The sequence below is a fragment of the Meles meles genome, chromosome 6 (assembly GCF_922984935.1).
Source record: "Meles meles chromosome 6, mMelMel3.1 paternal haplotype, whole genome shotgun sequence".
Taxonomy (NCBI): domain Eukaryota; kingdom Metazoa; phylum Chordata; class Mammalia; order Carnivora; family Mustelidae; genus Meles; species Meles meles.
The window spans coordinates 50028481-50045280 of record NC_060071.1 but is presented as its reverse complement, the minus strand read 5'-3'; the positions used below and the strand labels follow the sequence as shown (position 1 = coordinate 50045280).

At 49.4% G+C, this 16800-nt stretch overlaps 1 protein-coding gene across 10 annotated transcripts in view; it reads left to right on the top strand.

Moving 5' to 3' along the window:
- MEGF11 (multiple EGF like domains 11) overlaps positions 1–16800 on the top strand; it is a 351654-nt gene that overhangs the window by 256647 nt on the left and 78207 nt on the right. For all 10 annotated transcript variants that reach the window (XM_046007979.1, XM_046007977.1, XM_046007986.1 and 7 more), the window contains exons 6-7: positions 10006–10252; positions 11546–11666. In XM_046007979.1, coding sequence (XP_045863935.1) covers positions 10006–10252; positions 11546–11666 — 368 coding nt within the window. The remainder of the gene's footprint in view (positions 1–10005; positions 10253–11545; positions 11667–16800) is intronic.

Sequence of the window (16800 nt, the reverse complement as noted above, 5' to 3'; positions counted from 1 at the left end):
CCAGCACGGGCCTCCAGATGCATCTTTCCACAGCAAGACACGGGGCCCTGATAGAACGGCATTACTGCATCTTTCCATTCCCTCCTAATATTTTGATGGCTTGATGATGTCTGGTTAAAGTGGACTTAGGTGCCTGGAACTGTGGTCAAGGCCATGGTGATGGAAATGAGGAAGGTGAGGAGCTTTTTAGTGTACCTGCTGGCTTTGTTCCCTCCTCCGGCCCTGCTACCTCAAGACCCTCCTGAGTCCCCTGGCCCTTGTCCTGACATTGGGGAACTATCCCCAGTTGTAGCTGCCCTGCACAGCTTGCCCAGCATCTGCTAGTCACTCCATGTTCCAGTGGGTCCTTGTTTCCCATCTGCTTGTCTGTTTCTCCAACTAACTGTGGGCTTCTCAGCATCTAGAACATAGTAGGCCGTCAATAATTGTTTGACAAGGGATAAATGGACCCCAAAAGCTAACATGGTAGGATGCAAAGAGCCCTAGATCAATATGGCCAACTGGTTTCCAGTCTAGCTCTTCACGGTATTAGCTGTGTGGCCACAGGCAAGACACTCAGCCTCTCTGGCTGAGTTTTCTGACTTGTTTCCAGAGTTTTCTGACTTGTAAAATGTGTTAGAGATCACCTCTAAAGCCTAGCAGTAAGAAAGGCAGGCCCAGACTCAACTCTGCCTTTTGTCATCGGGGGTAATTTTGTTCCCAAGGGGACATTTGTCAACATCTGGAGACATTTTTGGTTGCCACAGTTGTGGAGGAGGGTTTGCTACTGGCATCCAAGGGGTGGGAGCCAGGGGTGCTGCTTAACATCCTGTCCAGGACAGCCCCCACAACAAAGAATTTTCTGGCTCGAAATAAGTGCCAATATTGATAAGCCTCAGTTTAGTTATTTAAACTCTCTGAACCTCAGTTTTGTCAGTTGGAAATGGGGTAATAATCCCACATTACATGGTTTGCCTCAGATCTTTGGAACAAGGCAAGGGACGAATGGGTGGCATGGGGCCAGAAGAGGAACCAGTGTGAATAACCCAGGCGAGGATGCCACTGACCCACGGGAGCGTGCAGGGGGAGGGATTTTCCTGCGCATGCGTGGTTCTCCCTCCGCTCCTGCACACTGGGAAACCGGCGGGACATGGAGGTACGCTCAGCATCGCAGCATCCCGGGAAGCTACTGTGAGTCCCGCCTCCCTTCAGAGGCTTACGGGAGATATAGATAATGTGGTTAAATAACAGAGTAAGTAACAACTATAATAAATAGATCACTAAGAGCTAATGATACATCATTATAATCCTGTGCTGTCAGCATCTTCTGGCTTAGGGACTGTGTCAGGAGATTTGGGTTTTAATCTATGGCACCTTGGTCTATTAATATTTAATTCCAACAGTCTTAAGTGGTGGAAAGATAGGGAGCTGAACGATGGCTCAGCTCAGAGGCTGGGTTACCCACCTTGAATTTTTCTTCTCTACCGGAGGACAAACACACCTCTCACCCCTGCCCCCTCTGCCTGCTTCTCAGGTGGGGACATTTAGCAACAGAGCATAGGATCACATATTATCAAGGTTGGAAGGGACCCCAGAACTTACCTACTGGTGTCTTAAATGAACACTACTGGCATTGGGGGGCATAGCTCTTCATCGTGCAGGATAGCCCCTGATCGTTCTGGAGGACCTAATTCCTCCCTCCCCCCACTTCCAGATGCTCTTTTGGGGAGGGGGACCTACTCTAAGCAAAAAACCACTGGTCCAGATCTGTCGTTTTACAGATGAGAAGACAGGCCCAGAGAGGGGAGGGGGCTGCCCCAGACTGCACAGCGCTGGCTCTGACTCAGCCTCAGCGCACCCACAGAATTGTGGCTCAGGCCTGAAAAGAGCGGCAGGCGCTCAGCCCCTGAGAATTTGTCCATGCTTTTATTAGGGCAAGTCAGTTGACAAATGGCCTCCCTCACTGGGAAGTCACTTTATTTATCAGCTGGAATGGTTTTCAGGCTGCTGCGGCTCCATCTCTGCCTCTGGTCCCGCTGCTTTGTAAACTCAGGAGCAATTCCTTGATGTGTCAGCCCCCCCCCCATCTTCTTGGGTTGGGTGGGGGCATGGGGACCCTTCCTGGGAGGTGCTCTGACTCTTGCTGAAGGGGAGTGGGGAGGCCTTGGCCCAGGCTGTAGCACAGGCCAGGGCAGCTCAGGGCCAGTGGACCCCAGGTTCATTTCTGAATACTTGACCTTCACTTCAGTGGCCAATTCTCCTCCATGCTGAGTCTCCAGATTCCCGTCTGTGGAATGGAAAGAACCATGCACCTCTCCCATCCCACCTCAGGTCCAGCATCCTCCCGCCCTTCTCTGGAAGGAGCAGGGAGAATGCAGGTCACCGGAAGGATGGTAGTTTGACGGCAGTTCTTGCCAGCTGCACTTTTTAAAAGGACCTATGCTTGGGCCCCCTCCACCCTGAAATAATTAAATCAGAATGTCCAGGGGTGAAGGTTAGGCATGATTTCTTTTTGTTGAACCTCCCAGGGTGATGCTTAATGTGCAGCCAGGCCAAGAACAACCGTCTGAGGAAGTGAATCCTCAAAAGCAGCCAAGAGAAGGCTCTTTGGTTGTTGGAAAAGCGCTGGCCAGGCACCCTTGTGAGATAGTTAATGGTTCTTCCTGTGCCCAGCTCAGGGCCAGACGCTGGGGGAGACTGTGTGCATGTGGGGGACAGGGCAGCTAGGAACAAGGGCATAACCCAGCTACCCCCGCTCTCCCCGCTGCAACCCACAGAATCTCTGAGACTAATGGAAGAGACTGGACACAAGGAACCTAAACCCGGCTTAGAGAGCACTGATGACAGAAAGCAGTGGTCAGGCAAGTTATTGTTCCTAACAGAGAGAGTCAGTGAAGGCATGAAAGCATCGTTTCGCCTTTAATAAATGATCTCCAGGGACTCAAAAACATACCGTACCCCAGTGTTCATGACAGCAGTATTCACAACAGCCAAAAAGCAGAAACAGCCCAAACGTCCATCGACAGAGAAACGGATAAGCAAAATGAGGCATATTTAGATAATAAAATAGTACCATTGAGCCTTAAAAAGGAAGGAGCTTCTGACATAGGCTACAATACGGATGAATCTTGGAACATTATGCTACTTGAAATAAGCCAGTCACAGAAGACTGATATATGGTTCTCCTTATATAAAATATCCAGACTAGGCGGAGTCATAGAGACAGAAAGGAGATAGGGGGCTACCAGAGGCTGGAGGGAGGAGGGAACAGGGAGCTGTGACTAAATGGGTATAGTTTCTGTTTGGGGAGGAGGGGACGGAAAAGTCTGAGAAATAGTGATGACAGTAGCATAACACCATGAATGTAATTAATGCCACTGAACCATATGCTTAGAAATGATTAAAATGGCACAAGGTGTGTTATATATATATTTTATACAAGAGAAAAAGTTCTAAATAAATCATCTTGAGAGGATAAAATTTGGAGAATGAGGGCCAGCCATGGAAAACCTGGGACCTATGACCACCATTCACACGTACACCAATCCTCGAATAAAAGTACGTGTGAAAAATGAGCCTCTGCTTTCTCTTCTCTTTGTGAATGATCCGAGGTGGCTTTTGATGCCCAGACTGGCTGCCAGTGTCCCACGTCCCCTCTTCCATCAACACCAGACAGTACTCAGCAGGACAGCTGTGGTTAGGGGCACAAATCCCCAGTCACCCCCCAGCTGTGTGACTTTGGACAAGTGCATCACCTCTCTGGGCCTCTGTTTCAATCTACAAAATGGAGATTGTAATAGCATGCCTTGCAAATGGGCTGTTGTAGGAATCAAATGACCCGGGAACATATTAGCCCTAGATCCCGAAGTCTAAAAGAGGTCAGCGGGGAGAGGCACTGGCAGAGGGAAAGGGGCGAGTTGGCCAGCATGGAGGAACAGAGCAAGCCAGGCCACACACGGCTGCCCAGAGAAGATACATCCACTTGAAACATCAGCCAAAGCCAAAAATAATGAAAAAGAAACATCTATGACAGACAAAAAGTGGGTGAGGGGGTGACATTGAAGGCCAGATTGAAGAGTTTGTGAGTATCTGCAAAAGAATGTAAAGTCCTGTTGTAATTTTAATGACCAGAGTTTTTATTCACCTTCACCAGGAAAGATAATTGACTCGATGCAGCTCTGCCTCATTTCTCTGGCATTGCTGGGGAATGAGGTGTTTTTAAGTGGATTTTCTAGATAACTGAAGCTTATCCCTGTGAACCCTAACATTTCTTTTCATTTAATCACTCTGAGGAGAAATTTATATGGAACAGATTACACACTTCCCTGGTTCCCTAATCAGAATATTCTAAACTGAATGTAACCTTTTCCTGTCAACTTGGATTTGCGGGTCTATTTGCCCCTATATTAATGGCTCCGTTAATATAGCAAATACTTTGCTTTTTTTAGTCCAGACGTGTTTTCTGTTTCCATGGTTTCCAACTGTGACATGAAGCTCTTTCTGTTGTATTTTTAGGAGCTCCATAAAACCTACACACAGACACAGATTTACACACGTGTGTATACATGCACACCTCGCACTGGAAACCCAGACTGTCAGGCTTCGGGGAATTGTGTTTATCTGTTCTTCTCTGGTGCCCAGAAATGTCCTTATTGCTGCATTTCACTGCATGCCATATACGACGCTCCAGCGTCTTGTTCCCACTCGACCATACATTCCAAGAGGGCAGGTCACTTTCTGGCAGTAGCTGGTATTTGGCCAAAGTGTGTTGAACAGACAAGTAGAAGAACGAAAGCCCCCGAGCGTTAGTGCATCAGTTAGTGTACGTGAATGGCTTTGAGTGCCTTCTTGGATGACCTTTAGGTACCTCAGACTCAGTGACCACAGTTCACATCATTCTCTTCCCCCAATGTCATGGCTCTTCCCCTTGTGTTTCCCAGAAAGAGTTAGGGTCAGTGGCACCGATATCCACCCAGCAGCCCAAACCTAAGCTGGGCTGACATCCTTCCTTCCTCCTCTTCCTTCCCCCACCAAGTCCTTGCTGCTTATACCTCATAAATACAGCTGGAATCTGTCCCCTTCCCTCCATCCCCAGTGCTGCTCCCTTAGTCCAGGTCAAGACCACCACCAGCTCTTTGCTACTACACCAGCGGATCCCCCTGACCCCACTGTCGCTCCGTCTCTCCTGCTCACAGGTCTGTTCTCACCCGCCCAGTCTTTCTATGGCCACGCCTAATCTTGTCGTCCCTTGCTGGGAGCACATCCAGAGCTTCCCCCTGCCCCTGCGGGAAGTCAGCACCCCTGGACACAGCTCACAAAGCCCTGGGACCTTGGACCCTGCCCAGGAAGCTGTGCCACCTACACCTTGCTCTCCCTTCAAGTCTCGCCTATGCCTTGCTCTCCCTTCGAGACACACAGACCTTTTCAAATTTTCTCCCATGTCTTGCTTTTTCCCAGCTCCAGGCTTTTACACATCAGTTCCTTTGCTTAGGAATATATAGAGAGAGACTAGATCATTTGCCATGTTCACCCCTCCTTCCGGTCTCTTCTTTAAGGACTTATTCTCTAACTCCCCCGTCTGGACTCCAGCCCACTCATGGCCTTCTGTACTGTCTGGAACAACCCCTCCCATAGCACGTCTGCGGTGAACCTTCAGTGCTGCCTTAGCGTCTCTATCCCCATGAGACTCCACACCCTACAGTTTGGGGGTTTGGCTATGCCACAGAAAATGGAGGTCACCTCTGATAAGCAACGTATAGCCCTGGGATGCACCAAGGACAAATTGGCTTTGGACTCTAACAGTTAGTTTCCTTCAGAGTCAAGGTCTGAGGGCAGTAACTACAGACCTAACAGTGAAGGGAATCCCTTGTTCTGGATCCTGGGGTTGTCCCCAGAGATGAAGAGAGAGGAAGTGGCTCGCCTACGTGGCGTCTGCGCACTTGCGCTTTGCAGCTGTCCCCCTCTGCCCAAGGGCACCTCAGAGTTTCTGTCCTCAGAATCATCATTCAGAAAATGTCCATTTACCGGCAATGGAGATGGCCGAAGCCAGACCTGAGCCTGCCCTTGACTCTCACCTTGGACCCTCACTTAACCTCTCAGACCCTTTATTTCCCCATCTGTAAAATGGAGAGTAATAAAACCTGACTTAGAGGGTTTTAACGTCACAAGTGAGCATTTAAAATGTGGTTGTCATTATCATTACAATGGAGTCACATCGTCTATACATTAAATTTATGGGAATTCAACTATGTGTGCTTGGCAACAAAAAGAGAAATGGTGTAGTAGGCAATTTGGCTAGTCTTTCCACTTGCCAGTATATGTCCCAGAGAGTGGGTGAGGTGGGGGATGCCGGCTGCTGGCTATGCCATCTCTCTCAGTCCCGTGAACCTCTTCCAGCGTGGGTGGCGGTTGTAACTATAACTGGGCTTGATTTTTTAAATTGAGATATAATTGATGTATTCGTTTCAGGTATATAACATATTGATTCCACATTTGTATATATTGTGAAATGATCATCAGAAGTCTAGTTAACATCTGTCACCATACGTAGTTATACATTTTTTTCTTGTGATGAGAAGCTTTAAGATCTCCTCTTAGCAACTTTCATGTATTATTAATTATACAGCATTATTAACTGAGTCAGGATGCTGCACATTGCATCCGCATGGCTTATTGATTTTATAACTAGAACTTTGTACCTTCTGACCACCTTCACCCATTTCGCCCACTTCCTACACTCCACCTCTGTTAACCACCAGTCTGTTCTGTGCATCAATGAGTCTGGTTCTTGTCTGTTTCTTTGTTTTTTAGATTCCACATAAATGAGTCATCTGGTGTTTGTCTTTCTCCATCTGACTCATTTCATTTAGTGTAACGCTGTCGAGGTCCATCCGTGTTGTCCCAAATGACAGGATTTCCTTCTTTGGTGGCTGAATAACATTCCACTGTGTGTGTGTGTGTGTGTGTGTGTGTGTGTATACACACACACACACACACACACACACACACACACACACATACAGAGAGTTGTTTATAATAGCTAAGACATGGAAGCAAACTAAGTATCCATTGATGGATGAATGGATAAAGAAGATGTGGTTTTATATATGTATGTATACATACATACATATATACATGTCTTGGCTATTGTAAATAATGCTGCAGTGAACATGGAGGTGCAGATGTCTTTCGAATTAGTGTTTTCATTTCTTTTGGTTAAATACCCAGAGGTGGAATTACTAGATCATATGATAGTTCTATTTTTAATTTTTTGAGGAGCCTCCATACTATTTTCTATAGTGACCGAACTAATTTACATTCCCACCGACAGTGAATGAGCATTCCCTTTCCTCCACATCTTTGCCAACACTTGTCATTTTTTGTCTTTTAGTACTAGGCATTCTGACAGATGTGAGGGGAAATCTCACTGTGGGTTTGATTTGCATTTCCCTGATGATTAGTGATGTTGAGCACCCTTTCATGTACCTTTTGGCCATCTGTATGTCCTTTGTAAAAATGTCTGTTCAGACCTTCTGCCCATTTTTTTTTTTTTAATTTGACAGAGAGAGAGATCACAAGTAGGCAGAGAGGCAGGCAGAGAGAGAGGAGGAAGCAGGCTCCCTGCAGAGCAGAGAGCCCGATGCGGGGCTCGATCCCAGGACCCTGAGATCATGACCTGAGCCGAAGGCAGCGGCTTAATCCACTGAGCCACCCAGGCGCCCCCTTCTGCCCATTTTTTAATCAGATAGCTTGGTGGTTTGCTACTGAGTTGTTTGAGTTCTTTATACATTTTGAATATTAACCCCTTGTCAGTTACATGATTTGCAAATGTTTTCTCCCATTCAATTGGCTGCCTCTTCATTTTGTTGACAGTTTCCTTTGCTATGCAGAAGCTTTCTAGTTTGATGTAATCCCACTTACTTATTTTTGCTTTTAGTGTTGAATCCAGAAAATCATTGCAAGACCTATGTCGAGAGCTTACCACCTATGTTTTCTTCTAGGAGTTTTATGGTTTTGGGTCTTACACTTTGGTCTTAGCTCCATTTTGAGTTAATGTTTGTGTATGATATAAGATAATGGTCACGTTTTATTCTTTTGTGGGTGGCTGTCCAGTTTTCCTTACACCATTTATTGAAGAGACTGTCCTTTCCCCACTGTATATTTTGGCTCTTTTCTCATAAATTAATTGACCATGTATGCATGGGTTTATTTCAGGGCTCTCTGTTCTGTCCTGTTGTTCCATTTGTCTGTTTACTGCCAATACCGTATTGTTTTGATTACTATAGCTTTGTAATACTGTTTGAAATCAGGAAGCCTGATACCTCCAGCTTCTTTCTTATGTCTCAAGATTGCTTTTGGCTACAGGAGTTGATATTGTCTTACTCACTATAGTACCAGGTAGAATATGCAGGGTGAGATTTAATCTGGCAGCTCAGTTTGTGTATGTGGTTATTTAGGGTACAGATGAAGAAGGAATAAAGCAAGATAGGGTCATTGGGATTTGGGCCTAGGCAGGTTCCATCTACTAAAGGATGATAGTTAGGCTCCATGATATTGACTACTTGACCTTGATCAGTGAGTGGCGGGTACATGCAGGGGAGTTTGTGGGTTTATGGAGTGATTCCTCCATCAATGCCTTAGTCCACAAAGATCCCATGTATTCACTGGCCTCACTAGAACCTTGTGCTCTTGTACCTACCCAACCCTCGAGTGCCCCTGTCTCTTTGTTCATACTGAGCCTGCCCACTGACAACCTTCTCCAATCCCACTCACCTGCCTCCTTCCTCTCTGGGTGTCTAAACCCTAAAATCACTGGAGCACAAAGGTCAACGGCTCATCTCCTCATCTTCAGGTGGTAAGATGTCTAGCCGTTCCAGTTTGCCCAAGGCTGAGAGATTTCCCAGAATTTAGGGATTTTAGTGCTCAAACCGGGACAGTTGGTCACTCTGATAGCAGAAAGTGAAGTCTCTTCAGGAAGTCTTGCCTGGTTTCCTTAGCAGGGAGCGATCTTTCCACTGAACTTCTCCTAGATCATTATTTGTGTATGTCCGTGTCCTTACTTGAACTCCACATCCACCATACTCCAGGACTCAAGCGGCTGAGGGTATGGTTTGCGGACGTCTTGTCATCGTGTGTCCTGTCTGCTCCAGATGAGGGTCAGAGTGGGCGTAGGAGGTAGGTGACCTACCTGGGGCTCTGCTACTGAGGTCCTTTTCACAGCGGTGGAAATTTCTGCAAAGCTGGTTCAGATAGTGCTCTCTGAAACATTTAGTTACATATAAAGATCTTGAAGGCTCTCGGTCCCCTCCCAGGGAAACATCACTTCTTCCTGCTACTTCTGAAGTTGGCTACTTGGAAAGTAAAGAAATTGAACTGAAGAGGAAGCAACCCGGGGAGGGGTGGGGAGGCATTACTGAAAGGGAGAAGCAGCAGAGAGAGATGGGAAGGGTGACAGGGAGACAGAGCCAGCCAGGGGAGGTGCAGGGATGTAGAAGACAGGTTCCCTGAGACTGAAGGGCAGGAGATGAGAAAAGTAATGAGTTACAGGAAGAGAGGTAAAGAGGTGGGAAAGAGAGAGAGAGATGGGAGCTAGGCTGTGTTGGGGAGTCACCAAGAAGCTGGGGGGTTGGCGGTGGTGAGTGAGGTCACAGAAAAGAGGGCTAGCAAACTAGGAGAGAGAAAGTTTGGCTGAGAAAAAGAGACAGCTAACCAAGAAGAATTTAGCAAAGCTGAGGGAGGTAAACAGTTTATGGTTCCAGAATTTCACAGAGGAGGGGCTTCAGGGAAGCACTGGTTGGAAGGGGATGGCTCTGACCAGGAGATGCCTTGAAGAACAGAGTCGCTCAGCAAAGAGCCGGTGGAGGTTATGAGGCGCCAAAGCTTCTACCCAAATGGCCCTTGCTGCCTCCTCCCCAGGGGAGAGCAGTGCAGAGTTAGGAAGGTCATTGACAGCATCGGTGCTGTCCCCCATCCCAAGGAGAGTCCCTCAGGGATCTCCCTCAGCCCTGACCGACTCCTCTCTTGCAGGCTGTGACAGCGACCACTGGGGCCCCCACTGCAGCAACCGGTGCCAGTGCCAGAATGGAGCCCTGTGCAACCCCATCACAGGCGCCTGCGTGTGTGCTGCCGGCTTCCGCGGCTGGCGCTGCGAGGAGCTCTGCGCGCCCGGCACCCACGGCAAGGGCTGCCAGCTGCCGTGCCAGTGCCGCCATGGAGCCAGCTGTGACCCCCGCACTGGCCAGTGCCTCTGTGCGCCGGGCTACACCGGAGTCTAGTGAGTACTGCCTGCAGGGCCTGGGGGTAGGGTGGGGTGGGGCGGGGCGACTCCCTCCCCCAGCTGTGCAGTCCACCTGGCACCTGACTGTAGGCAGGTGGTCCCAAGAGAAGGAAGGTCAAGGCAGTCCTGGCTGTCAGATCCCCTGTGCTGTGACTCCCAAGTCCTACAGAGGTTAAATGTCCAGGTGTCTCCCATGCAGGTCTCTGGTCCCTCCCACCCAGGCCCCAGGGTGACTGGTACAAGCTGAGACGAAGCATGGCCAGTTCATTAAACTCCTGCCCCTTCCTGTGGGTAGTTGGGGGTGGGCCAGACCTTAGCTTGGTGTTCTCTGATTATAGCCCAAGTGCCACCACTCACCGTGGTCTTGACCCTTCAAGGCTATTTAAGAAAAAAGAGGTGGGTGAGGGCCCTGGACAGGTATCATGCATAGATTCAGGGAATTTACTGTGTCTGCTCCTCTCCCCAGCCTTCTCCCCTCAGACCTCAACAGCCCCTCACACCAGTTTTCTGGAGTCTGTACTGACAGGGGACCACCAAGACTGCTTAATTGAGACCCCCTCAGAAGCGAGATTGAAGTTTTCCTCTCTACCTGGTCGAAGGCTCAGTGGCCTCCGAATGGCCCTAGATTCTGAGAGAGCACCCAAGGACACTGGACAGGAACACATCCTTGACCGAGGATGTTTCCTGCTCCAGTGTGTGGACCGCTCCAGGGCCAGCTCCAGCTAGACGGCTCCAGGGCCATTGCTCTAAGGCTTAAGGCCAAGATCCTAGGCAAATCCTCCCTCGTACCTCAGCAGTGCACATGAGCCTGTTACGATAGCTGAGAACCTTCCAGAACCTGGAAGTGGGCCAGGCCCCAGATACCCTTCTTCCTGAATCTTTAAAAATCTAGGTGGATTCTTAAAAACTGTATGGACAACCGCTTCTCAGTGCCTTTACTCATATTGTTCCTTCTGCCTGGCATGCCCTTCCTTCCCATCTCCCGGTGAAACTAACTTCACCCTCAGGACCCACGTGAAATGGCTTCCTCTTTGGAAGCATTCCTCCCCAGAAGAACACTCTTCTTTACACTATAGCACTTAAGTCATCCCGCAGGTACTGGCCAGAGCACCTAACATTCCATTTTGTTATACCTGAACCCTGTTGCCCCCTTCTGGCGGGAAGCAGGACTGCATTTCAGCTCACCATGGCCCAGTTCACACTGTGAACTCACTAATTCCAAGGGACCCCTGGGACCCTGCCGTCTGACCTAATGCTGCTGTGTCTAACACCTCTGCTTCCCCCACGCAGCTGTGAGGAGCAGTGCCCACCTGGGAGCCATGGGGCTCACTGTGAGCTGCGCTGCCCCTGCCAGAATGGGGGCAGCTGCCATCACATCACGGGAGAGTGTGCCTGCCCCCCAGGCTGGACGGTAAGTGGGCCCACAGGACCTGGGTGGGACCCTGGAGGAGGGGTGAGCATCCCTCACTCACACACGTTGGGAGGCTAAATACCTCTCCCACCCCGACAACCCTCCCTCCTGTCCGTGGTCATGGGCATGACTGGACACTGCCAGTGGACACGACTTGGAATCGCATCTGCATCAAGGGGCTGTGTGAACTGCTGGCAAGTTACTTAACCTCTCTGAGCCTGTGGTCCCTCGTGCTTAGAGGACTTGAAATCTAGATTAGCTCTATCTTTGGGCATAGGTACTCACCCGAGCTGCCAGATGGGCTCTGGGCCAGATGTGGCAGAAAAGTGTGGTGTAAAGGGCAGGGGAGCAAGTGGAAGGAGGAAGGAAGATGGCAGAGTATGGCTCGATCCTCTGGGGTTCTAGAGCTTCTTATTTCCAGCCTCTACCCCCTGTTCTCTCTCATACACACACACACATCCTAGTTCTGTGGGCCCAGAATCCATATTTTAACATGTTCTCCAGGCGCTTCTATGCAGCCTCTGCCAATCCAGGTCTCATGTCTGGGAACCACTACAGTGGAAAAGGGGAATGGGAATTATAACCTCACAGGGCTAAATTCAGGTGCTGCATCCAGTGTTGACCTGAAAAAAGTATTCAGTTACTCTGGCCTCTGCTTCCCCATCTGTAAACAGAACTGATACAAGAAGAGTCCAGCCCTCCCCTTCCTAGCTACCATGCTTGGCCAAAGGCCCACATGAGGCCGTGCATGTCCAAAGCGCCTTGCAAACTCTGACGGGCTCATAATTGCTGTGTTATGTCCCTGGATCCCACAGGCGATGCACAAGCCTCCTTTTTAGCCAGCACGCTCCCCTCCCTCACCAAAGACCCAAGCTTCTCAGGAGCAGCGAGTCACTAAGGCTGACTTTCCCGGGCTGTGTCCCTGCTTCCGACTCTCCAGTGACACCCCCTATTTCACAGGAAGCTGGGGCCCCAGCTGACTGCCTCCCTTGGGGCCTGAGACCTTGCAAAGCTAGAGAGGACAGGGTTGCTGAGAAGGAACAGGACATTTTGAGAGGCTGTGAAGGCAGAGATCACGGGGAGCAGGTGGGGGTGGTGCCTGTGGGGCCCATTGAGGCACAGATTTGCCAGGATTTTCTAGAGCAGGGAAGAACTGGGGACTGATTTAGTCTAGCAGTGTCCAAACCTGGCTGCACACAGAGTTTCTGGGGCTGGGGGCCTTAAGAACAGATTCCCAGGCCCCACCAGGCACCTTCTGGGGCCTGGATATCTAACTCTAATAAGCTCCCCAGATGATTCTGAGGCAGCCAACCCTATCTGCTGGTCTGTGTTTGGAAATAATTGATCAGGACTGTAGGATTTCTTTCTGTGTTTCACAAAACCTTGGGGTTTCTTGGGGGTGAGGATCCTGATAATTAGGGCTCTCGGTCCTACGCACCCTCTCTTCTCCATTTGAATCTACTTTCTATGGTGAGGTGCTAGGTAAGATTTCACATAAAAATGGGGTCTCCCAGCTTTTAGAGTTTGAATGCCACTGGTCCATCAATACATTCCTTTCTCAGATGAGGAAGCTAAGGCCCAGAGAGGCTGAGTAACCTGTCCAAGGCCACACTGCTGATTGGAGGAACTTAGGCGAGAATCTAGGTGTCCCAACTCTGGACTCCTGAACCTCAGCCCTTGGTGTCTGAGGACAAAAGGGTTTCTGCTGCCTTTCCCATACCTGCCCATTTCTTCCACCCTGAACCACCCTCTGGAAAGACCCTCTCTTATCTCCAGCCAGCTTCCAGAATTCCATCACCCATGGACTGGGTCCTTGGAGGCCTAGCAGCAGGCAGTGAGGCTGGCTCTGGGTGAGGTAGGGGGAGGATGGGAGAATGGGACACAGAGCCTGCCCAGACCTGCCTGTACCTGTACCTGTACCTGTAAAGATCTCTCTGGAGAGACTGATGGAGGCCAGGAGTCAAAGAAGAGGAAGGGAGGAGGCCAACACATGGAGGAATTTTTTTTCTCCCCAACATAGTGAGAGGTTTGTTCTTCCCAATGACAAGAAGCTCTGTCAATAGAAGCCTTTGGATTTGGGGACTTTATATTTTTAATTTTATTGTAGACAATTGCATTTCTATTTTTGACACAGCATTTAACTTGCAGATTTGTATGAATTATTAATACCCCTCGGGCATGCGGAGTCACGGTGAAATGAAGCTGCGTCTCAGCCCTGAGGCCCCTCTCAGGGAGTGCTGGGACGCAGAAGAGGGTGCTGGGCCGAAGGCTCCTGCCTTGATCATCCCCCAAGATCTTACTTTCTTGTTGGGCCCAGGCAGCTTCAGCCACACTCAGAGATCTAAAGAACACAATCGCTAACTCGCACAGTGCAGCTCCCTAAGGGACTGAGGCCTGGTGCAGAGCCAGAAGAGCCTCCAGGATCTCTGGCCCTCTGGGCCCCTCCTCAAGAGATTCCCGGCCACCAGGCTCTACGTGGGCCTGTAGGACACTCCACTTGCCTAGCTGTCATTAGCTCGTTCCAGCAGGGCCTTGGCAAAGAGCCTGGGAAATTACTCTTTTTCTTTCACCAGAGAAGAGAAAGCAGGTGTGAGTAGTTGGATGAGAGTGGGGACTGCAGACAGAAGGGGAGGTGGGGATGTGATCAGCCCCCGTTAGGAGTCCCCAGCCTGATGATGGAGGCTGGATATAGTGTGTGTCTGTGCATACACAGACACACACACACACATGAAACTGATAAGCCTGAGGAGAGATGGGGCTGAGGTGCTGGGAACTAGGACCAGGTGTCCCAGAGGGCCAGAGATTGGCCTTTGGAGCTGAGGCTGCAAAATTAGATGATCAGGTTTGGGAAGGACGATTCATAGAGACCCACGCCCTGGACCTCAGCACCCATACAGCCACTGATCACTGACCACTGAGAGCATCCATGCTACCTGGGACGGTGGTCATAAGAAATACCTTAATGTGGCTGGAGAGGCTAAGTGATGCCTTCTCTGGGAGAATCAGAGTGACCTGCCTGAGTCCTTTTATATTTATACTCCATTTAGCCACGTTCCTCTGAAAGAATGGTTGGTTTCCAGATTTTTGACAAACCATTTGGTCTAACCAGTTCTGAGAGGAGCGGGACTATTGCCTCCCCTCATCTCCAACCTTCTCGAAGCCATACCACCCAAGATCCTGCTACAGTTGGAGATGTGCACTCCAGTGGAGCACAGGGCAGTGTGTTAGTATGCTGGGTCTATTGTAACAAAGTAGCAGAGACCTGGGGGCGGGGGCGGGGGGGAGGGGAGGCTGTATTTTCTCACAGTTCTTGAAGCTAGAGTTCGGAGATCAAGATGTTAGAGGGTTTGGGTCCTTCTGAGGACCTTACTTAGCTTGCAGTTGGCCACCTTCTCCCTGTGTCTTCGCATGGACTTCCCTCTGTGCATGTCTGTGTCCTAATCTCCTCTTGTAAGGATACCCACCAGATGAGATTAGGGCCCACCTTAATGGCTTCATTTTAACTTTCTGATCTCTATAAAGGTCCCTTTTCCAAACATAGTCACATTCTGAGCTACCAGCAATTAAGATGATATGAATTTGGGGAGACACAATTCAGCTCAAAACAGCAGAAAAGAAGCCACAGCCTTCTCCTAAGCTTCGCCGCCTGCTCTCTCCCCCACCCATCCCCCAAAGCCTGTTCTTCCAGCCAGAAACATAACCAGTTAAGGTTCTCCCACTCTTCCAAGGCTCTGCTGGTCCTGAGCCCCCACTATGCGCAACCCCGGGTATCCACTTGGGTGGAATTAACATTAGTTAAGGAGTTGCTCTTTGGGACACTATACTAGCTAGGTTCCTTCCCCTCTCCAGCCTCACTTAACCTCCACAACCACCTTGGAGACTGGGAGTTATGACTCGCATTTTAGAGGTGAGGAAACAGGCTCAGGACAATCATTGGGCTCGTCCTAGCTCAGCCATCTAGGAGGAGGCAGAGCTGAGACTTGCATCCAAGGGTTGACTCTGAGTCCAGTGTTCGCTCAGCCACACCAGGCAGTGGGCCTTCCGAGGTATTGGATTCCTTCAGGCTCCAGGAGCTCAAGCCTGAGGAGGAGCACAGGGATTCAGGTTTGGTTCAGAGAACCTGGCTGCCTGAAATTGGGGAACAGGGAGCAGGGGCTTAAGGAGGTGCTTGCCCACTTGTCTGAAAAGTCTCCAGGATACTTGATTTCCTTAGGAAATGTTTGAAGGAAGTACTCTGTGCACCAAGCTTCCCTGGTGGCCTCCTCAGATGGCCCTGGTCATGTCTCAGAAGCTTGTGGGGTACACTGAGAAGGCAGGCCTCTGTGGGGAACTCCAACCACCTCTAGGAGGAAGAGACCCCCTTCCTCTGTGACTTTTCCCTGTCCTCTCCTCACATACACACTCATCTTGCCTCTTCCATCCCCCTTCCCCTGCCCCACCTCTGCCCATCACCTTCTCACATGTGGGGAAGAGAAATCTGAGCTAAAATCCCTCCCACTTAATTCATGACAGTAAACTGGATGATATTGAAAAATGACTCGGGTCTGGCAGCGTTTTCCTAAGCAAACTCGCTTCCTTTGGGTTGGTAATTATTGGTGCTTAATAACTGTGTGTTGAACTAATTGATTAATGAATTGCGGGAGAAGCCTTGGTCTCCATAAGAGAAATGATTCTCTCTGGTGTGGAAGAGGCTGGAAGGGCAGGGGCAGCCAGTTCCAGTTTCTGTTTAATAAAGACCTAAGATTTGTGACATAATGTTTAAAGTTATCTAATCCTATAAGGCTACTACTGGAGGGAGGGGAAGATAGTCCTACGACTCGCTTACAAGTCCCACTCTAGAAAGGCAGGTGCATTTACATCTTGTAAGTGTTTCTTCTGGCATTTCCATCCATGTTTGTGCATCACATACTTCCCTGCCATTTCCTGATTTTTCCATTGTAGACATTTGTTGACTCTGTTGACTTTGTACCATAGAATAAGATTCAGATCTGATGCCGACAAGTGCACCCCTTCCTGCATCCTCTCAAGTGGGACTTTCTTACAGTTTTTGGTTGAATCATTTTGATGACATTAATGACTTCATCATGTCATGACATAATGAATTCAAAATCAGTATTTCTGTTGATGTGCCCAC